Source organism: Capricornis sumatraensis, chromosome 2 (genome assembly GCF_032405125.1).
Source record: "Capricornis sumatraensis isolate serow.1 chromosome 2, serow.2, whole genome shotgun sequence".
Lineage (NCBI taxonomy): Eukaryota > Metazoa > Chordata > Mammalia > Artiodactyla > Bovidae > Capricornis > Capricornis sumatraensis.
In genome coordinates, this window is record NC_091070.1 from 42,400,780 (window position 1) to 42,424,042 (window position 23,263).

Consider the following 23,263-nt stretch of genomic DNA (forward strand, 5'->3'; position numbering starts at 1 on the left):
TTTTGAAATGAATGAGCATTCAGAGACTGTAGGTTCTGTGCTAGAGGATGTCAGCGAGTCTCAGTCTCGTGGGGACTAAAGAGATGACTGCAGATCAGGCCTGCCAAAGATGGACCTCTGCACACATGCCTGATGTTACTGCAGCTGCGGGGCCCTGGAGGTTTTATTACTACTGGCTCCATTTCACTGCAGAGCTTTCAATTCCACTGAAGCAATTTAGGAGAAGGATGGCAGGGGTGGGAAGACTTCAGAGGGCCAACTTTCATTAACAGATTGGAAGTAAGCAGCTTTCTAATGGGCTCTATGGGCTAAGAAAGCCTGTCACCCAGCATGTGGCTTTGGAGGCCCAGGACAGCTCAATGAGTTCAGTGGGTGAACAAGTGTCACTGAAAAAATGTCCCCTATTCAAAAATTCTCATTCTATGCAGACTAGTGTCTCTCCCAAAAATGTTGTTTTCTTTTCACTTGCCTCATTTACAGCATATTGTCCTTAGAAAAACAGGGCTAAGAAAAAAAGCCAAAGAATTTTTTCAGTTAAACCTGTTGTTAATCAGGAGTTTCTAGTGAAAAACAGGGAATGGAAAAGAGGCCATGAACCCAACCAATCCCAATTCCATATTCAAGTTGCCCTCACAGCCAGTTTCTTAGTAATACTAACACATCAGCCCACTCACACGTGGGTGGTATGGAGCGTGCGTGCGTGCTTAGTCGCTCAGTCCATGACCTTTGGACTGGAGTCCACCAGGCTCCTCTGTACCCCGTCCCTGGGATTCTCTAGGCAAGAATACTGGAGTGGATTGCCATCCCTTCTCCAAGGGATCTTCCTGACCCAGGGATCGAACCTGCGTCTCCTGTGTCTCGTGCACTGGCAGGCAGATTCTCTACCACTGCGCCACCTGGGAAGCCCAGGGTAGGATGGAGGAACACCAGTGTTTTCATCTTTATAGAAGTACAACATCTGTTCTTGAATATACTTCTTGCTTTATACAGTAAGTAATACCATGCAGTTTATAAAAGTTATTTCTGAATGAGTTGATTTTAAGTGGAATTTTAGAAATTAAAAAGATATTTTAAATTCCACTAACAGCAGGTCAGCTGGAAAGTATTCAGGTGTGACAGGAGGGTTTTCCTCCTTTTAATCAATTATGTTATACCTTTGCTTCCCAGATGGCACAAAGATAAAGAATCCAGCTGCCAATGCAGGAGATGTGGGTTTGATCCCTGGGTCAGGAAGATCCCCTGGAGAAGGAGATGGCAACCCACTCCAGTATTCTTGCCTGGAAATTCCATGAACAGAGGAGCCTGGTGGGCTACAGTCCACAGGGTTGCCAAGAGTCAGATATGACTGAGCACACACACACTTATAACTTTATTCAAACCAGCCCCTGCCTCCCTGAGGTAGCTAGACTTTCAGGCCTCCAGACTTCCACTTAATTTTGAAAACATTCATATTCTCACTTGAGATTTAATTGAGCCCCTGAAGTCACACCAAATCCTCATAGATTTCTCCCTTTCCCTTGCTCTCCTATTAACTTCAAATTCAGTACTTCTATGAGACATATTTGTGCATGTGTCTATTTCCCAATGAGAAAATGAGTACGCTGTGGGTAACGACTTGACCTATTCATCATTTTATCTTCTCTTCCCAAGTCAGTAAACAAGCATTTTTACTAGCAACTTGACAATGCCGTGTGACTCATGGCTATGGGCAAGGGATGAATTATTCAATTTAAATGACAAAAATTTAAATGTTTATGAAATCAGAGTAAACAATTTGTAATAAATGTACATTTCTGAGTGCCATTAAGAAAAATAACATTTTTGAAGAATGTAAAACAAGAGGGATTTCTCAAAAATGTGATGATTTTTTTAATGAGAAAGTACAAAATATATGTTCTCAGATATATAAAAGTTGATATACATTCACATATATTTGTTTTTATAATAAGGACAAAACTTTGAGGATAGTGAAAATGAGTTTGTAAAAGTTTAGATGTAAACCCCTGTCCCTACTTTAGCATGTAAGACAGGGTTATTTCATCCCTAGACTAGAGCTAATTAATAAAGTAGAAGTTTTTGAAAGAGAGGACCATAAATAGCCTATTCTTCTAGGAAAAATATTCTTAGCATCATTTTGTGCTTTGTACATCTTACCACTCCAAAACACTGAAACTATGATAACTAGTTTTGAAACTGTCACCACAGAGACATCTATTCCAGAATTTCCCAAAGATGGGTTCTGTATGGTACCTGTTCCATAGAACTTTATGCATATTGCTTGGAAAAAACAGGGCTCTATGCCAAGTGAGTTTGGGTAATAACATCAAATCTCATTGATGCTAAGACTATTTATCATAAGAGACAGCATTATCGATGCAAAGATTAGACCTAAGTGAGGCTCTAACACTCTCATAAAGCTAAGGCAGCAAAGGATTGAATCCTTAGTGTGAGAGTACAGAGGAAATCTTCACGCAGAAAGGCACCGCAAGGAAATTTGCCTGTTTCAGACTTGGCACCAGCTAAATGGAGAGACAAAAAAAAAAAAAAAAAATCTCCTGAAACCTGAATCTCTGATGGTATTCAGCAGAGTATGCAATCTAAATTCAAAAATATCCTAAAACAGAGAGAGAGCTCTCAGGTAGGTAGTGTCCTCAGGGAATCAGTGCATGCCACACAAATGCTTTCTAGAAAAGAGAGGCTCAGGAGTGATGTGATCACAATGGCAGCTTAGGTCATCCCCAGCTTCAGTTCCCCTCACAAAAAGACCACCCAGCAACTGTCCACAGCTAAGGGAGCACTGTGAAACCCCAGGAGTGGGAGTGAGTGCCCCACTGCATCACAGAGACCGAGAAGGATCACATTAGAAGGGAAAGAAGAACCACTACACACTGACCCTGTCACCTCTCCCCCAGGCTGGCACAGCACTGCACCAAAAGGGCTCCTCTGGGCCTATGGTTTCTCCAGTGAGAGAAAGAGAGCCCAAAGTGGATCAGATAGAGATGTAAGGGAGACAGGGCTTACAGCAGTCAGCACTCAGCAGCACTGAAGCAGAGATACCAGCCAGGGGCTCTGCCCATTTGCAGAACTGAGCCAGTAACCCCTTCTGGCCAGGAAATCTTGTTTGGTCCAGGCAATTCTGCCTGATATGGGTACTCGGTCAACAAGCTATATTTGCTGTGTAGCCTGTTCCGTAGCCTCACCCTGGCAGAAGAGAAAACTTGAACTGTGGTGTTGGAGAAGACTCTTGAGAGTCCCTTGGACTGCAAGGAGATCTAACCAGTCCATTCTGAAGGAGATCAACCCTGGGATTTCTTTGGAGGGAATGATGCTGAAGCTGAAACTCCAGTACTTTGGCCACCTCATGAGAAGAGTTGACTCATTGGAAAAGACTCTGATGCTGGGAGGGATTGGGGGCAGGAGGAGAAGGGGACGACCGAGGATGAGATGGCTGGATGGCATCACGGACTCGATGGACGTGAGTCTGAGTGAACTCCGGGAAATGGTGATGGACAGGGAGGCCAGGCATGCTGTGATTCATGGGGTCGCAAAGAGTTGGACACGACTGAGCGACTGAACTGAACTGAACTGCTGAATATAGCCCCTAGTCCCATTGAACCAGGAAGCCTGGGCAGTAAACCCAGGGAGCCCTCCATCCTACAGCCTGTTTATACAGACCCCCAGATCAGAAGGCCTGCCCAAGTCTTAGGTATAGCTTCTGACCCCATACAACCAGGGAGTCACAACAGTGACCCTGGGCAGCCTCGAAGCCCAGCCTGTGATACTACCCAGTCAAGGACCCCAGTCTATAAATCCACCCTGAAGCAGAGCCCAACATACAGAACTGCCCAACTGCTAAACACTGCCTATAACCCAGCCCACTCAGGGAGCTCAGCTAGTGCATCTACTCAACCTTGGAGCAAATCACCTCTGGGTTCCACCTGATGAGGGAACCCAGACAGGGACCCAGCCCAGCTTTGGGGCACACACTTTGGTCCCACCCAATCACAGAGCACAGCCTGAGGTCCCTCCAAACTTACAGTCCTGCAGGTGGCTCTACATAAACACAGAATCCAGCCAGTAGCATCATCTGGTCAGGAAACAGTCTGAGATGTCATCTACCACGAGCAATCACAAAGCTCAGCCAGCAACAGCCCCCTGACCTCAGAGCACAGGAAAGGACTTCACCTAACTAGAGACCCTGACAGCGCCCCCCACCTGGCCACAGATGCTGCCAGCTGACCCATCCAGTGATCCAAGCTGAAGGAGATCTATGAACTGTCTGACAAGGAATTCAGAATAACCCTCTGAAGAATTTCAGTGAACTGTAAGAACCCACAGGAAACAAAGATTAAGAGAACAATACATAAACAAAATGAGAAGTTCAGCAAAGAAATGGAAATCATCAAAACAAAAATCCTGCAGCTGAAGGATACAAGGACTGAAGATGTCAATAGAGAGCATCAACCAAGTGGAAGAAAGAATCAGTAAACTAGAACATAGGTCATTTGAAATTATCTGGTCAAACTCTAAAGAAACAGAAAGCAAAAATGGTGATTTTCATGGGCTGGAGAGAGAAGGAAATAGGGAGTTGCTTTTCAATAGATATAGAGTTTGTTTCAGTTTTATAAGATGAAAACGTTCTGAAGGTCTGTTGCATAACAATGTGAATGTACTTTTAATATACTGAATGGTACATTTAAAATTGTTAGGACAGTAAATTTTATGTTTATGTGTCTTAGCATAATTAAAAATATTTTAAAATTATTTTTAAAAAGCTGACATAGACTATAATTAAAAGACCTACTTCATATGATTATTATAAGAATTGAACAAATATAGGTAAAACATTTAAACAATGCCTGGCACATAGTAAGTGATATTTAAGTGTTAGCTATAACAACAATTTGCTTTTATCCTTACTTGTTGGTATCAACAATATCATGACTCCACCTAGAAGATGACATCAAAGCATTGATGCCACTACAAGGGTACTGTCATTGACCTGCTGCCTTTTCCTCTCCAACAGCTAATAACAAGTTACTACTTGCCACTCTGCTGACAAGCCTATCTACTCTTGTGAAAATCCTGGAACTGGAACCTTAAATTCTCCACAGTGTGGACAGCTAATAAAATTTGCCATGTCCACCAAGAAGACACCTCTCAGACATCCCTTTCTGTACCTAAGATACCAGTTCCTGCAGGCATCACAGTCTGACACATAATAAATATTCACTGATTTGATGAAAGCCTTTAGTGGTAAGACTGAAGTATCCTGTCCAGTAGCTGTAAACCTAAGTCTCAATTTGATCAAATCATCATAAAAATGAGGGCAAATGGCCCTAATAGCAATCCAAGATAGCAATCCAAGATTCTACTCAGTAGCCCAATTGGTCTTATGTGGTGACTCCTCCTGTGCTTAAAGAGGATATTCCCTGCCTTATTAAATCAGCCAAGACCCAGCCAAAGCAAAATAAACCAGGGAAAATCTACTCTATGTCTTTTTTAGAATGAAGCTAAATATATATATAAATAATTAAGAAATATTACCTGTGGCCCAATTAACTATCATATAATATTAATATTAATGCAACTGAAAAAACATCATTTTACTTTTTGGAATCAATGCCATAATACACTAAGATCCTAAGACACTGACTCCACAGTGTTGGTCAGGCTGTACTTATTTACACAGACTTATTTACTTATTTTTTATGCAAAGCCTATAGAAATGGCCCTTGGTGCAGGTACAGTAAGTCGCATCTGCTGGAATGACTGGAGGCAAGTTGGAAGGACTCTCCTTGCTGGATCTGCCTCAAGGAACACAAGAAAGTACTCTAGAGACATCCTACAACACTGAAATGACTATACACCTTCTATGTGCCAGGTGTCATTCAAGAGTATAGGCCGAGGGACTTCCCTGGTGGGCCAGTGGTTAAGAATCCAGCTTCCAATGCAGAGGACCGAGGCTCAATATTTGGTCAGGGAACTAAGACCCCACATGCCATGGGGAGACTAAGCCCATGTGCCACAACCAAGACCCCTCATGCCACAACCAAGACTCAATGCATCCAAATAAAAATAAATAAGCAAAACACATAAATAAAAATAGCCATGTGTGCACAACTCAGAAATGCTTTCTTTCCTGGAGTAGCTCAGAGTTAAGCTAGATAAAATCATAATAGACTGAGTTAATTGGGGAAAGCAATCCTTTCTCCTGAAACAAATACTCCTCTTTCTCCTGACCTTGTCTGAGTGCATGTATAAGCCTCAGGGGCCAAGGTTTTGGCAAGGTTTATAAGGAGATTCTAAGCCCTCTGGAACAATTCTATTGGGAGGGGTGATAAGATGTTGGCTTAAGTCGCCCCTCTGACTCAGAAAAGGTAAGTAGAGTCTAGAATGGACAAAATAGCATCAGCAGACTGGATTTCACTCTGGGCTCTGGGTTCAAAAAGCATACCTTCAGATTTTCTTCTATATTGGCCAGCCCCCTGGTTCTCAAAGTATAGTCCCCCGCCTGCAGCATCAGCATCTACAAGCAACTTGCTAGAACTGCAAATTCCTGGGCTCTGCCTCCTACCTATTGAATCAGAAACTTGATGGGAAGCTGTGCTTTAGAAGCCCTCCAGGTAACTCCCATGTACATTAAAACTTGAGAACCACTGGTCCAGCTCAACTCACCACCATCAGAAAGAATACAGTGGGCCAGTCCAGACTGACAATGGATTTAAAAGAAGACCATGCAATTAATTAGTTTTCAGTGTAAAAAATAATATAGGGTTGGCCAAAAAGTTCATTTGAGTTTTTCTATAAGATCTTATGGAAAATCCCTAATGAACTTTTTGGCCCACCTAGTAATAACAAATAATAAAAAGGAGAAGACAGGAATACAGAAAAGAAACATGATCAATAAAATCAACCATTTATGAAACCTAATCATAAATGGGTGATGTGCCTCATAGCTGAGTTTACATCAGGTACTCATGTCTTTGGTGCAATCATTTTTCCCCCTTGCTGTTCTCTTTCAAACTGGAAATACTGTTGAGAAGATTAAAAATCTACTTGTTTAACATCTGACTCTGCCAGTTTTATCAGATCCTGAAAACAGAGCAGAAAATCACACAAATGTGGAGATTACAACTCATTGAACATTCATTTCAATTTCACAGTTTCAACAAAGACAAATCTGGCGGTAAACTTGCCTATCCAAGCTTTGTCTGTCTGCACATTCAAATCATTAACTGCTTCTCTGTGTCCTAAGAGGTCTAAGTAAGAGTTGACATCTCTTCAGTGTCTTATCATCTTTCAAAAGCCCCAAACATTTGCAGTACGAAAACTGGATATCTCAAAACACCACTTAGCAAATAGCCTTGTTTCATTCTCAAGGGGATGAAAAACCAACAGCCCAGGAGGGCACAGACCACACTCACACTTGTCTTTGTTGGACTTAAGGTGGAACTATAAGCAGGTAAATATCCCCACACTGGTGCCTTTTTGGGGGGAGTACTAAGAAAACTTTTATTTCTGAGAAGATAAAATCAAGATCCAAATAAACTGGAAAATTCTTAAAGAGATGGGAATACCAGACCACATTACCTTCCTTTGAGCTTATGGAGGTGATGGAATTCCAGTTGAGCTATTTCAAATCCTGAAAGATGATGCTGTGAAAGTGCTTCACTCAATATGCCAGCAAATTTGGAAAACTCAGCAGTGGCCACAGGACTGGAAAAGGTCAGTTTTCATTCCAATCTCAAAGAAAGGCAATGCCAGAGAATGCTCAAATTACCACACAACTGCACTCATCTCACACGCTAGTAAAGTAATCCTCAAAATTCTCCAAGTCAGGCTTCAGCAATATGTGAACCGTGAACTTTCAGAGGTTCAAGCTGGTTCTGGAAAAGGCAGAAGAACCAGAGATCAAATTGCCAACATCTGGTGGATCATCGAAAAAGCGTGAGAGCTCCAGAAAAACTTCTATGTCTGCTTTATTGACTATGCCAAAGCCTTTGACTGTGTGGACCACAACAAACTATGGAAAGTTCTTCAAGAGATGGGAATACCAGACCACCTGACCTGCCTGCTGAGAAATCTGTATGCAGGTCAAGAAGTAATAGTTAGAACTGGACATGGAACAACAGACTGGTTCCAAATAGGAAAAGGAGTATGTCAAGGCTGTATATAGTCACCCTGCTTATTTAACTTATATGCAGAGTACAGCATGCAAAATAACAGGCTGGATGAACCACAAGCTGGAATCAAGATTGTCCGGAGAAATATCAATAACCTCAGATACACAGATGACACCACCCTTATGGCAGAAAGCAAAGAGAAACTACAGAGCCTCTTGTTAAAAGTGAAAGAGGAGAGTGAAAAAGTTGGCTTAAAGCTCAACATTCAGAAAACGAAGATCATGGCATCTGGTTCCATCACTTTATGGCAAATAGATGGGGAAACAATGGAAAACAGTGACAGACTTTATTTTCTTTGGCTCCAAAATCACTGCAGATGGTGACTGCAGCCATGAAATTAAAAGACGCTCGCTCCTTGGAAGAAAAGCTATGACCAACCTTGACAGCATATTAAAAAGCAGAGACATTACTTTTCCAGCAAAAGTCCATCTAGTCAAAGGTATGGTTTTTCCAGTAGTCGTGTATGGATGTGAGAGCTGGACTATAAAGAAAGCTGAGTGCCAAAGAATTGATGCTTTTGAACTCTGGTGTTCGAGAAGACTCTTGGGAGTCCCTTGGGCTGCAAGGAGATTAAACCAGCCCATCCTAAAGGAAATCAGTCCTGACTATTCATTGGAAGGACTCATGTTGAAGCTGAAACGCCAGTACTTTGGCCACCTGATGCAGAGAACTGACTCAATGCAAAAGACCCTGATGCTAGGAAGGATTGAAGGCAGGAGGAGAAGGGGACAACAGAGAATGAGATGGTTGGATGTCATTACTGACTCAATGGACATGAGTTTGGGCAAGCTCCGGGAATTGGTGAAGGACAGGGAAGCCTGGAGTGCTGCAGTCCATGGGGTCACAAAGAGTCAGACACTACTGAGCAACTGAACTGAACTGAAAAATCAAGACTTTGTTTTATTTGAACTGTCTAGAGATTACCAAAAATATCAACAAAAATATCAGAGTCTGCTTTTCGTTTGGAGAACGTTATTATTAAAAGAGAAAATCTGGGTACAGGTGTGCCTTACTTTAAGAAATTTCAACTTCTCAGAGAAAGAGAAAAATGTACAATACCTATTTCCTTTACCACAAGGATTCACTAATTTCCCTCAGCACATTTAACATAAATGCCAAAATTTAATTCATACTCAATTTTTCTGAAATAAAATAATTGAAAAAAAATAGCTCCATGTATACCATTTAAACCAGTAACTATAACCAAGAGGAAAGAAGAATTGAAGAAATCTCCAATAGTAGTTACAATTACCATTTCATTCTCAAGGACAATCTTTTTCTTTTGTTGTTTTCTAAAATAGTGATGCCATTTTCTAGTCACAGATATATTTAAATGCTGTAAGTCTTAACATTTCACAGTTGATTCTCAGGGTCAAAACTTTCCTGTATCCAAGATATGGGCTTAAGTAACCTTTAAGATGGCTATGAAGGTGAAGGTGAAGGTGAAGTCACTCAGTCGTGTTCGACTCTTTGCAACCCGTGGACTGTAGCCCACCAAACTCCTCTGTCCGTGGGATTCTCCAGGCAAGAATACTGGAGTGGGTTGCCATTTCCTTCTCCAGGGGATCTTCCTGACCCAGGGATAGAACCCAGGTTCTCCCACATTGCAGGCAGACGCTTTAACCTCTGCACCACTATAGATAGATATAAAAATAGAATCCTAATTTACAAATTTGCTAATATTTCTTCCTTGCCACCAACATAACCTATAGATCATTTTTAGCTAATGAATTGCTATCAAAACAGCCTTGAGGTTGGAGTTTCAATTCCTTCCCCTGATTTGAAATATTTACATTTAGTGTGTTGGGTGAGTGACCATCTTCCTGATAGATATGTTTCAACATTTCTGATTATTGTTTCTCAAATCCACAATTAAAACTACAGCAAGCTTACTTGTCATCATACAACATTTCAATAAAAACATAAAAATGCACAGAAAGGTGTACTCATTAGTTATTATGTAAATAAGCAAAAGATAAAAATCTAGCTAAATTATTTTTTTTAGGTTGAAAGCTCAGGTCAACTGTGAATTACATAACTGTCACACTGTCATTTGTATTAGACATATGAAAATGATCTCTATGTATTATAAAGAACCATGAAGAACAGTCATCAACAATCCAGGGGATCTTATAAAAGAAAAAAAAAAATTTTTTTTTTTTTTGCTCACCTGGGCTGAGAAACCACAGAAGAAACCAAACCAGAAATGCACAAGTGTGAAGGCAAAATTCTTATAGAAGAAATAGCATAAGAATTTGCACATTCGGACATAGGACCACCTTCCATGAACAAGGAGAAGCCTTTGGAGGTATCTGAACTGTGCAAATGAGTAGTCGCTGGCTAGGACTGCCTGCAGTCCTTCCTGGCCACTGATGCCGACGCCAATGTGAGCACCTAAACAGAAGAAGGACACTTTCACTTCCCAGACAAAGACACCTCTTTGGGGAAACTATCACTCCTTTCTTTTCTTCTTTCTTTCTTTATAGCCATATGGCATGGCTTGGGGTATCTTAATTCCCTGACTAAGGACTGAACCTGGGCTTCAGCAGTGGAAGCACCAAGTTCTAACCACTGGACCATCAGGGAATTCCCCTATCAATCTTCTCGTAATGCTATTATTTATTCATGGAAATCTTACAACTATAGCATTTACCATTTTTCCCACACATTATCTCATGAAACACTCTTGATAGTTAGGTGTTTATCCTAGTTTTATAAGAGAAAATTGTTCAGAAAGTTCCATAATTTGAACAAAGTTTTACAATTTGTGGCAAAACATAACAGTTGGGACTATGTGTCTAGTGTTCATTCCTCTACACCATAGCTACTTACTTCTCCAAATAGTGATAGATACACAAATGAGTTAATTAAAAACAGAGGATTGTTTTGTTTTTTTAATGAATGGTGGATGCATTGTACCTGAAAGTATTCATTTTAGAACCACTGGGAAAATTAAATTTCAATGCAATTTCCATTATATATTGCCAAATGCTGAACCTGGGCCTCCAGGTCTGTAGTGTGCCCCATTAAGCAAATGTCTCCTTACTTTTGATCATGCTGACATCATTGGCTCCATCGCCGATGGCCAAAGTGACAGCATTTCTATACTTCTTCACAAGCTCTACTACTTGGGCTTTCTGGAGAGGGGTGACTCGGCAGCAAACCACAGTCTTACACATGCAGGCAAGTTCTAGAAGATCATTCTTGACATCACTTTCTAGGGCATGGGCCTAGATTATTTAAAAAAAAAACACACACACAATAGAACAAGAGAGATGTCATTTGGGAAGCAGATTTCTTATTTCTCAACTGATTTCTAAACAGTTTAATTCACTTCAATAAGTCATTGTTGACTCAGGGTCACACAAACGACAAAAGAGAGTACTGAACGCCTTCTGTGTGCCAGGGAATTTTACCATAAAAGTCAAAAACACAGTGCCCTGTGTGTCCTCCTTGGTGCATTATCATGCTGTGCTGGCAAGATACAGTTCAATGCCAGGGAAGTTCCAGAATCCACTAAAATAAGGGAGTGTGAAGGACACCCCGCTTAGAATGAACTACAAAGTGATGATTTGTTTGTTCTACATGGTGACATTTTTGTTTCCTTTGCATTATTGTTTTGTAATTTAGTGTTTATTGTTGTGGTTGTTGATGTGAGGGCAGATTAGCAGCAAATGATCTGGAGATCAGTCCTTGAAGAGCATAGTGACTGAAATCAGGAGAGTCCTGTGCAAAGGGTGGCATGCAACCTGTATCTCAGACAGGGTGCGTCAACCAGTTCCACCTTTGCTCCTCCCCAAATACATCAGAGCCTTTAGACACACCAAGAAAGGACTGAAAAAGAGGACATAGTCCTTTTCAATTAACTGTAATTATTTTTCTAGAAAATATCTCACTCTACATTATTTAGTAAATGCATTAAGAGAAAACAGGAACCCATCTAATGCCCATCTGAGTCGGCATTATCTTTGAATGAATCTCTAGCAAGATGTTCGCAGCCCATCACATTCTGGTCCCTATATTCTTTTTGAGGTCTGTCTTCCACCACCACCTTTAAGTTTACTCTTGTCATGCCAAATTGCTTGTTTCTACAAGTTAACAAGTTCTTTCTTGCCTCTGTGCTTTTGCACTTGCTGTTTCCTCTACCTGAAAATATCACTTTCTCTAGGAATTCTTCCCTAATTTTCCCATGAGGAATTAAATGTGCTGCTTTGCCTCTATGCTCTCAAAGCACCATGTCCATGCTTCTGTATAGTATTTATCACAATACTGTGAGATTAGCTCTCCCACCAGATGACAAACTCTAAAACAAAGAGATTCTGTTCTCTTCATATCCTTATCCATCTTCAGGCTCTGGCACTATGACCTGGGCATGCTTAATAAATGTTAACGGGATGGATGGAAAGATGGGTGAATGAGTATAAAAACATAACTCCGATGTAGAAAATTCTCATGTCAAGGCCTAGAATTTTTAGGGGCAATTGTGAATTAGCATTCTCAAATATAATTACACTCTCTGAAACAGAAAGCTGGTAACTGGCTGTCTTGCTTAGAATGGTTCCCATCTCTCTCTTTTCTCTTTTCTTTATTATCAACAACTGAAAAACAGGCACAGACTGTGAGAAAACAGATCCAATTACACTCTGCAAAGCATCAAGATCTGAGCAAAGTGAAATCACAATTCTTTTTTAAACTTCTGACCATAGTAGAAGAAACATAGCCAATTCTCCTTAAATGAAAAATGATATTTCATGGTTTCTAAAGCTCAGGCTTTGAAGCTGAGGGAATTCTTGAAGAGCAACTCTCTTAGATCTTTCTTTCAACATATTTGGAGATACAGAGAGAAAATCATGTGTGTTAACACCTGAGTGCCCTAACTGACCTCACACTGACCTCTCTGAACCTGAGAGAAAGTCAGAGCACAAGTCTTTGGGGAATCTTTCCCTATCATGGTCCCTGGGGAATTCAAGGAAGGCCACCAGCTCCAAGTCCCAGCTGACAGGCTTAGAATTCTCAGTTGCTGCTCATTTGTGCAAGAGAGAAGTTCGTGTCATCTGGACAAACTTTCAACTAAGCTTGGCCTGCAGCTGAGCTCTGTAACTTTCCACGGTGTAGAAGACAACACATCGGTACGTCTGGAACCCAGCTGCACGATGCTCTAAACACTAAGAGCTAACAGACAGCTGATTACAAGGCGGGAAACACAATATACTCCTGTCCAACTTCTTCTGTCCTCTAAGAAATAGTCTACAAGGAGATCCGTTTGTTTTCCAAACTCTGAAAGTGAAAAATAATCATCAAAGCCGGAAAAAGATGAGATTAGCTCTTTGTGCATATAAAAGATCATTTCACTGAAGTACAATCAGAGCTTTTGTTTTCTAAGTTAGAAACTCAGAAGAGCATTTTGATATTCGTTCAAGATTTGGAACCTGAACTACATTAAAAGCACAATGGAAGTTTATTCTATTACGACAAGAACCAGATTTCCTAATCAAAGCAAATTGTTTGGCATTGCTCTAAAATGCTGCTATTTAGAAAAACCACTAGAGGTATCTTAATGGCAGTAATTTGGTGTGGTAATTATATGAAGGTCAGGTTGTGCTCTGCAAATCGCAAACGTTAGGAAGAGCAATAATTGCAGTACATCCATCCAGTTGCATTATTTTAATTAAACAACAGGAACTGTGATACTCTCCCTGAGAAGAGCATTTAAACAATACTGCTGAACAGTCTACAGTCATTAAGACAAGATTGATATTCTCTGAATTCAGCATTTCTTCAGATCCTCACCTTCACTGTGATGGTTCAAGCAATAATGTATGAAATATATATTAGAAGTTTCCCTTTCCTTTGCAAACAGGAAATAATTGTGTCCACCCTGTTTCTAGCAGTGTCATTTGTTTTGAATACACAAAAGAAGATTTCATTATGACAGCAGAAAAGAACTCATTATTGGGGTGGAGAAAAAGAAATAACAAAAGCCTTAAGCGAACTCACCAAACTGTGGCCATTTATGATTAAGGCATAATCCCCTGTTACGGTTTCTTCTACAACTGAGTCCAGCTCCAGCGACTGCTTTTTTTCAAAAACTACATGTCCATTGGAAAAACTTCTGTTTCGTCCAAACAAATTTTCCTTTGCTTTCCTTAAAGGAGAATGGAGGAAGGCAAATCATAACAATGTATACGGAGCATACCTATTCACTCTAAGGAGAGGCTAGCCTAGAGGTAAATTCATTTCGTCACTATTCAGACAGACTGCTTGCATGAGATTCAGTTTCAGTGAGCTAGCTGGATGATTTGTTGTGATGGGGGATACCATAGCAAATTTGCAAATTCCAGGAAGTAGGAGGGTAAACACAAGGGAAACAGAATCATCTTGAACGTTTTAAATTACCTTAAAGCTAAATCATCATCGTGGGCTGGGTTGGAACCAGGGGCTCTTGATAAATTTGATATATAAGGTTACCTGAGCTTCATGGACTTAAGAATGACTTATCTGGCACATGATTCTGTTAAATAATGGAAAGGGAAAGACTGAAGACAACTGATAAAATCATCTAGGAATTCTGGGAAATTCTGTACATAAATTAATCAACTTGTAGAGCAATGTAATACAATCCCACTTAAAACAGCAGCCTTCTGAGAAACACATCTTTTAGAAATTTGACAATAAAAACAAATAATGGCATTTACTGAATTGGCATAGTCATTATAATACAATGGTATATTTTAAGTGAAAATTGTATTCATTAGCTCCAACAATAGGGTAAGTCTTCTGAGAAAGGAGCTACAGACACCAACGTATAGAGGGCAGTTCCAAATGGAAACTCCCTCCGGTGCCCTAGATCTCATCAGCACTAGAATAATCCTGTCCACATCCATCGCTGCTGTTTAAGAGGAAGAATGTATGGTGACTTAATACTCTTCCTTAGAAGTGGCATTTTATTCTTCCCTTCAAAACAGAAAGACAATGCCTTTAAAGGGAGGAAAATTTCCTCTCTGAATCCCTTGGATAACAGGCTTTGAAGTAACATAGGGTGAGCTGACATGACTGCTAGAAATTTCAGTCACAACCAGGGAACCACACAGTAGGTGCTCCCAAAGATGAGTGGCAAAGCCAGACAAAACACTTTGGGCCACAACATGCATGTACAAAATGAGCACCCAGGACAGAATGGGGAGTGAGAGGCCAGAAAATAGGCATTTTGTCTTAGAGTAAAATGAAATGATCCTCCAAAGACTCATCCTATGTTTAAAAAAAAAAATGTACTTAAATGGTTGTGTCTTTTTGTTTGTTTTTGTTTTTTTGCTGTGGCTCCTCTGAAGGAAGAGAATGTTCACATTATAAAAACAACCATTTTAGCCCTCAGCTTTCTAATTATTTGAAAATGTACCACTAATTGTTTACAAGTTAAATTGAAACATACACACACACACACACACACACACCTTCTAGCTCAACATCTCCTTCTGCTGGCAGAATGAATGAAAAAGATTAATAAAGTCAGAGCGCTATGTGTGAAATTTAGGGAGTTAGGGTGGGCAGAGGGAGGGAGGAGTAGACATGAAAAATCATTGCTTTAAGTGGGAGATACAGGACTTTTGCATCAGATAAGTATGTAAGGGAATCCTCCTCACCATCATGAAAATTTACAGTCCCAGGTAATGAAGAAAGCAAGAGAGACAAGTTGCTCTGAAACGAACATATTTCTCTGACAGGTTTGCAGAGCTCATGAATTAGGTCCTCAGAAAGCACCAAAGGGCCAACATCTCCTGAGGTCTCCTTTTTAGTAAAGTTCTCACTTGCTGTATTAATGACTCAAACTCTTGTTTTCCCCCCAGAGTATGAAAACATTCCAAAGAAGGGTGAAGTTCATGAAAGTATTGGCTGAAATTCTATTTACTTAGGATTTTTTTTCCCCTAAACTGTCTTCCTAACATCTCACATGATCCCTTTTCCAGGCAGAAAAGGGACAGACAGTGTTTCTGGCCCTGCTTAAATTCCCACTGCACTCCCCCTGCAGAGCCTCCATGTGCCCATGCTCTATAGCTGTCATTTCTTTTTCTTCCTAGAACTTAGCTCTTCAAACACCAGCTAGTTCTCACAAAGCAATTTATTAGGAGGGGGAAAGTGACACATAACTCCCTTCAAAGAATATGAACTATACAATGAACACACAATGCTTTAACACAGAATACAAGTTACAAATGCTAAAACAAAAAGAGTGCCTGTTTTTTCCAAGCTCTGTAATGAAGGGCAGTCTGTTACAATGCTGGCATACAGAAATGCATTAATGTCTGAGAACGACCTTGGCTGGCATTCACAGCCCCACACCAACCACTGAAACCTCACCACAAACAGAGCAAAGCACAGTTAGGCCCATGTTGGTTTACAGGCAATCCATAAAGTAAAGAGAGAGCAGGAAAAAGAGTCATTTTGTCAGGCTTCTTAAGGCACTCTGTATTCAAACATTAAAAGGACCTCTTAGAAAATGGATTGAAACTATGTTATTGTGTTTAGAAGAATACAATTTTTGACTTTGACATGAGCATTGGACTTGAAACCTGGAGATCTGGCTTCAGGCCCAAGGTCCGCCTCTGACATGTCATATGCCCACAGCTGAGTTAGCTGACCTCTAGCCACTTGATTAGCCAGTCACAGACCCATGGGAGAACCCAGGTCTTCAAATTTCTAGTCCTCTATCTGCCACATCAAAAAGCTTACACATAGTTAGCCACAGGCTGCCTCTAGGCTGGGACAAAGACACAGTGCTAGAGCAGGAGCTAAGGGACATTATCCTGCCAACTAAGGAGAAAGTACATAGAAATTTTGACATCAAGCCCCAGTTTCATCCCTTATTAACTGTTTGACCTGTAAGATACTCAACCCCTGAACCAGTATCTTTATTAAAATCTAGGTGAATGGTACCAGTCAATCACACTGGTTGATACCATTACGAACACCTGGGCAGCTCTACCAGGCTGTACTAGGAGGTCTCCAGTATTAAGTGCTCTAAAATTTTACAATTTACGATAGAAACTAAACATACTAAAACACTTTGTCAGGGTGACTAGAAATTGGGAATTAGGAACAAGGGGCATTTTGTTTGGCCTGTGTAATGTTTAAAAAGAATCTGTTTGAATTTATAGACATGATGTTCACTTTCACCAAACCCCCAGCCACTAATGCCTTGTAAGCCGAGATCACACAACCATTTGCTTTTATGACCCCTCCTCATTCAAACAATAACTTTCCACCAAATAGGTATATAAAAAAATGCAATATGCATGTCATTGATTAAAGAGGAAACATCAGTTCCTAGGTATATCACTGGAATACTAATCAGAAGCAATAGAGTCTCTTCATGGTTCAGTTAATTTTTCTAATAAAATATGTGATCAGTGCAACAAAAATGAAACATGGATTTGGTTTGCTTGTAGGCCCAAGCAAACTTAAATCCTCAGTCTGCTTTTCTTTGGGCAGAAGACATATGTTATCGGTGAAATGTAATCAGTGCAGTAATCTTCAAAGAAACCTTAACAGGGTTTAATTGTAGATTTCTGGACAGACCCTTAATACTAAAGCAGCTATGGCATCAAACTTAACCCAGGACTCAATGTGCTTAAACATTTTCATGACATTAAATTTGAAAAGTTTATGTGACATTAAATTTGAAGCAAACATCTTCATGATATGCATGAAAATACATCACTTTTTATGAAATAATTGAAACACATCTGATGGGTTTAAATATGAGCATTGTAGGTCATTTTCCCTCAAGAGCTACCATCACTTAGATCAGCGGTCCCCAACCTTTCTGGTACCAGGGACTGAGTTCATGGAAGATAATTTTTCCACAGACTGGGAATGGGGGCAGGGATGGTTTCGGGATGATTCAAGTGTATTACATTTATTGTGCGGTTTACTTTACTTCTATTCTAATGCTGCCACTGATCTAACAGGAGATAGCAGTTCATGGCCTGGAGGTTGGGAACCTCTGACTTAGATCCTGTACTTCTGATACATTTTTAAAAATATTTTTGCTTGAACTCCCACTGAACTGAAACATGTAACAGAAGAAAACTGAGTGGTGTAAATTTATAATTTCAATATTTCATCCCTAAAACCCTGGGTTAGATATAAGAAGCCAAGTATAGGATTGTAGAGAGCACCTCCAGTAATAACTTTTCTTGGATGTTCTTTTCCCCCCCAATATAAGGAAATGCATATATAAATATATTGAATCTTCTCATGCAGAATTTTCTACTATGTACTGCCTGTCTGTCTTAGACTCTAAGAATGGGGTAATCTCCAAATCTTTGTTGAAATAAACATTATTTTCCAGCAAGTTAAGAAAAGTGACCTCAAGAGTCCTGAAATACTTAGTCTAGATGGAAAATATTTTTTCTCCTCTGAATATATTGTTCTTCTCAGATAATCTTTTGGCTTACTGTATGAACACTACTCAGTTCAGTTCAGTCGCTCAGTCGTGTCCGACTCTTTGCGACCCCATGAATCGCAGCACACCAGGCTTCCCTGTCCATCACCAACTCCTGGAGTTCACTCAGACTCACGTCCATTGAGTCAGTGATGCCATCCAGCCATCTCATCCTCTGTCGTCCCCTTCTCCTCCTGCCCCCAATCCCTCCCAGTATTACAACTTCACTAACACAAAGTGCCAGAAATAAGAAAGCAAACATGACCCATAATTCTGTCATCCAGAGAGAACCACATGAGGAGGGAGTAGGGTAAGTATGGATATAGATGTATATAGTGTTTTATACACATACATACATACTTACATACACACATATGCCTTTTTAGAAAAATGGATGTTATGCATGATATTTCATAATCTCACTTTTCACTTATCATGGACATCTTCCAATGTCAAAAAACACATAATTACTTTTAAGACTGTATGGTATCTCATTGCATCTATATCATACAAATTAACAAAATCCCGGTGGCTGGGTGTTTGAACAATTTCCAATTTTCTATTATAATAATAGATGCCACAATATCTATGTACGTATGCATACAAACACACATGCATGCACACTCAAACATACATACGCTTGTCCATTTGTTTTCTTAAGGGCAATTCCTAGAGGTAAAAACCACTGGGTCAAAACTGTACACATATATAATTTTGAAATATATTGCTAGTTCACCCTCTAGAACGTTTCTACCAACTTATTCTCCTGACGGTATATAAGAATTCATATTTCTTCACATTCCTTCCACATCACTACAGTTATGTCACCCACTTAGTCAACCACACGCACCTGGATAAAATCTTGAGGTATTAATTTCAGTTCCCCACCCTTTCTGCAATCACCACTGCTACCACAGACAACCCTCTCTGTTTACTCAGAAACATACCTTGCCTCAGGAGGATGTGACAGAGCCAAACCAGAGAAAACAAGAGTCAATATCTTGTCTTTTGAGTATGAAAATAGACTCTTGAAACTCAAAGCAGAGTTGCCATCCTGAGTTCCAGGAATCTGGAATTCTAGTAATTGGGCTTTTTGAAACAGAAAAGAAGAGTTTCTTCAAGTGTCAAAAAATTAATCCTTAAAGGAATCAGAGCATAAAATGTTGCCCTAAGCGATAGACTGAAAAAAAAAAGACTCCTTTTCTCTGTTTCCTACCTAGCATAAAGGAGAGAGACTGAAGAGATTAGACGCTCATGAATCGATCACTAAAGAAGCCTAGGTGCTACTCCCACTCTGGACTGGGAGTGGGCAGCTTTTGGGAATCTCAGTGTGCAACAGTAGTCACTGAAGCATGGTGACATGAAGGGGAGCAGAAGAAAGGGATTTCAGGAACACTCAACACCATGTGAAAGCACTTCTCAGACACAGAGAAGTGAGGAAGAACCCCTGAACACCCATGTTTCCCCAGGAGGATGTGGAAGTCAGCCCACAGGGAAAAGGAAGTGGGAAGTGCCAATGCCAGCGGGGTAGATGCTGAGCCTCAGTGACAGTAAGACAATAGCACGGCCTAGCCTTGAACTAAATTTACCCACAGTGCCTAATTTAATTGTTCTGTCATCAGGCAGAAAAGGGGTTCGAATCTAGTTTTAGAAAATTTTATGAGTTTCTGTTCTTGCCCAGCTCAGTATACTCCAGGCTGTGAAGTCAGACAAGCTAGAAATGACAGAGCCTCCTTTTTCTTCCTTCACATCAAATCAAATTCTGAGTCCTATCCTTTATACCTCCAAAACAGCTGTCAATTTCATTCCACTCTTTCCTTCCTCATTCTTACAACCTCTTACTGCCTTAGTTTAACCCTCAACATTCCCAAACTTGAGTATTCCAACAGCTTCCTACCATTCCTCCATACCATTCATTTTTTTCCTCAAACATACTTCATCTATCCGGTCACGCAAGTGTTATTTCTAAGTGTAACACTGGATTTGTCTCTCTTCTGCTTAGAAGTCCTCCATATCCATCCAATACCTTCAAGATAAAGTATGTTCACTTTTGCTTATCACTCAGTCTATCACCACTTTTATCTCTGAAAAATTGTCCCCACCCATAACTCTGTACTATACTCTAACTACAACTTGACACATGGTTCCTGAAATATAACATGGTGTCTTTCTCATCTGTATGCCTTTGTGTATGCTATTCCATCAATCTGCAATACTGTTATCCAATGTAATCAACAGAGGAAGAGGATTCATAAAATGTGTAATGGGGCTCAGCATATTGTTTTCAGTATCTTAAGAAGGCTAATTAAAAGGGTAGTTTTTCTATGATGAGAATGCAAAGATTGTCTAATTCTTTAAAGTTTTGTTTTACTTTCAGCTACTTTATATCAACCTGGTATAGAAGAGGTATATCAACCTGCTATATCACACTGATTAGAAGCTGTAACTGAAGATTACTTGTGTCTTTGCCAAATAAAAATTAGAAAACCTAATTGTTACTGATATAATTTTATCATTATTATTTATATGATCTTAATAATAGACTCCAAAGTTTATTGGAAAAATATTTTTTAAAAATTAATCCTTGTTGCTTCAAAGACTGGGAACAATGGCTAAGAAAAGAGGGCAGGAGGAAGGGAGGAAGTGGAAAGACTGGAAGGAAGGCAAGAAGGATGTTCAATGAATGGTCATAAAGCTTTAAGCTCTTATATTAATCCCTCAAATAAAATCATTTATAGGGTTTGTATTTGCATATTTTCTCATTTTACAAATGAGGAAAACAAACAGAGAGGTTGAATAGTATATCAAAAATCACTTAGCTAGCCAGAGCACAAAGACAAGATTCCAACTTGGCTCAAGTCAACACAGATTCTGTACTTTTCCCCTTATGCTGGCTGTGTCTACCTGAAATCCATTCTACTGTAGTTGCCAACCTGGTATCTGACCTCAAGGGAAGCAACCAGATGCTTCAACAACTGCATTTTTTAATTTAAAGAGAGTAAGAGTACACCCATGGTGTTTTCAGAGAAATGTGGCTAGTGAATGGGTGCACAGGCTCTCGGGCCTTGCTGCCTAGATTCAGCCCCACCTGAACCACTGACTAGTTGTAAAACTTTGAGCACATTATTTGCCCTATGTGTGTCTCAATTTGCTAACTGCAAAACAAGGATAATGATAATGTCTTTCACTGGGTTGCTTTGTGAATGAAATGAGAGAATACATGCCTACTGCTTACTACAGTGTCCAAGGCACTGTCTCAAGTTCAGTCATTCAGTCGTATCTGACTCTTTGTGAACCCATGGACTGCAGCACACCAGTCTTCCCTGCCCATCAGCAACTCCTGGAGCCTACTCAAATTCATATCCATTGAGTCAGTGATGCCATCCAACCATCTCATCCTCTGTCATCCCCTTCTCCTCCAGCCTTCAATCTTTCCCAGCATCAGGGTCTTTTCCAATAAGTCAGTTCTCTGCATCAGGTGGCCAAAGTATTGGAGTTTCAACTTTAGTATCAGTCCTTCCAATGAATAGTCAGGACTGATTTCCTTTAAGATTGACTGATTTGATCTCTTGGCAGTCCAAGGGACTCTCAAGAGTCTTCTCTAACACCACAATTCAAAAGCATCCATTTTTTGGCACTCAGCTTTCTTTTTAGTCCAACTCTCACATCCATGTACGACATTAGAAAAATGAGAGCTTTAACTAGACGGACCTTTGTTGGCAAAGTAACGTCTCTACTTTTTAATATGCTCTCTAGGTTGGTCATAGCTTTTCTCCCAAGGAGCAAGCATCTTTAAATTTCACGGCTACGGACACCATCTGCAGTGATTTTGGAGCCAAAGAAAATAAAGTCTGTCACTGTTTCCATTGTTTCTCCATCTATTTGCCATGAAGTGATGGGACCAGTTGCCATGATCTGAATGTTGAGTTTTAAGCCAACTTTTTCACTTTCCTGTTTTACTTTCATCCATATAGTCAAAGCTATGATTTTTCCAGTAGTCATGTATGGATGTGAGAGATGGACCATTAAGAAGGCTGAGCACCAAAGAACTGACTCTTTCAAACTGTGTTGCTGAAGAAGACTCATGAGAGTCCCCTGGATTTCAAGAAGATCAAACCAGTCAATTCTAAAGGAAATCAACCCTGATTATTCAATGGAACGACTGATGCTGAAGCTCAGTCCTGAGCCATCTGATGCAAAGAGTCAACTTATTAGAAAAGATCCTAATGCTGGGAAAGATTGAGGGCAGGAGGAAAGGCAGCGAAAGAGGATGAGATGGTTGGATGGCATCACCAACTTGATGAACATGAGTTTGAGGAAACTCCAGGATAGTTAAGGAGAGCGAAGCCTGGCATGCTACAGTCCATGGGGTAGCAAAGGGTTGGACAGGACTTAGTGATTGAACAATTATTAAATAAATTATTAATTTTCCCAATAGTCTACAGACTCTATCATTAAACTTATAGAAATAATAATGATAAAATTACATCAGTAATAATTAGATTTTCCAGCTTTTACTTGTCAAATACATATGTGGTCTCCAGCTATAGCTTCTAATGAGCATGATATAGACATTTTCTACAGTGAGTAAGACAGTGTAAAAATGTTGGGAGATTTGATCTACAAGTATTAAGGT

The 23,263-nt window shown here is 40.1% G+C and overlaps 1 protein-coding gene across 1 annotated transcript in view; it reads right to left on the minus strand.

The window, feature by feature from the left end:
• The window catches only part of ATP8B4 (ATPase phospholipid transporting 8B4 (putative)), a 200,755-nt gene that overhangs the window by 36,449 nt on the left and 141,043 nt on the right, over window positions 1-23,263 (minus strand). Inside the window, exons 19-21 of the mRNA XM_068992364.1 lie at window positions 14,184-14,331; window positions 11,233-11,416; window positions 10,357-10,580 (exon numbers count right to left, since the gene is read on the minus strand). Coding sequence (XP_068848465.1) covers window positions 10,357-10,580; window positions 11,233-11,416; window positions 14,184-14,331 — 556 coding nt within the window. The remainder of the gene's footprint in view (window positions 1-10,356; window positions 10,581-11,232; window positions 11,417-14,183; window positions 14,332-23,263) is intronic.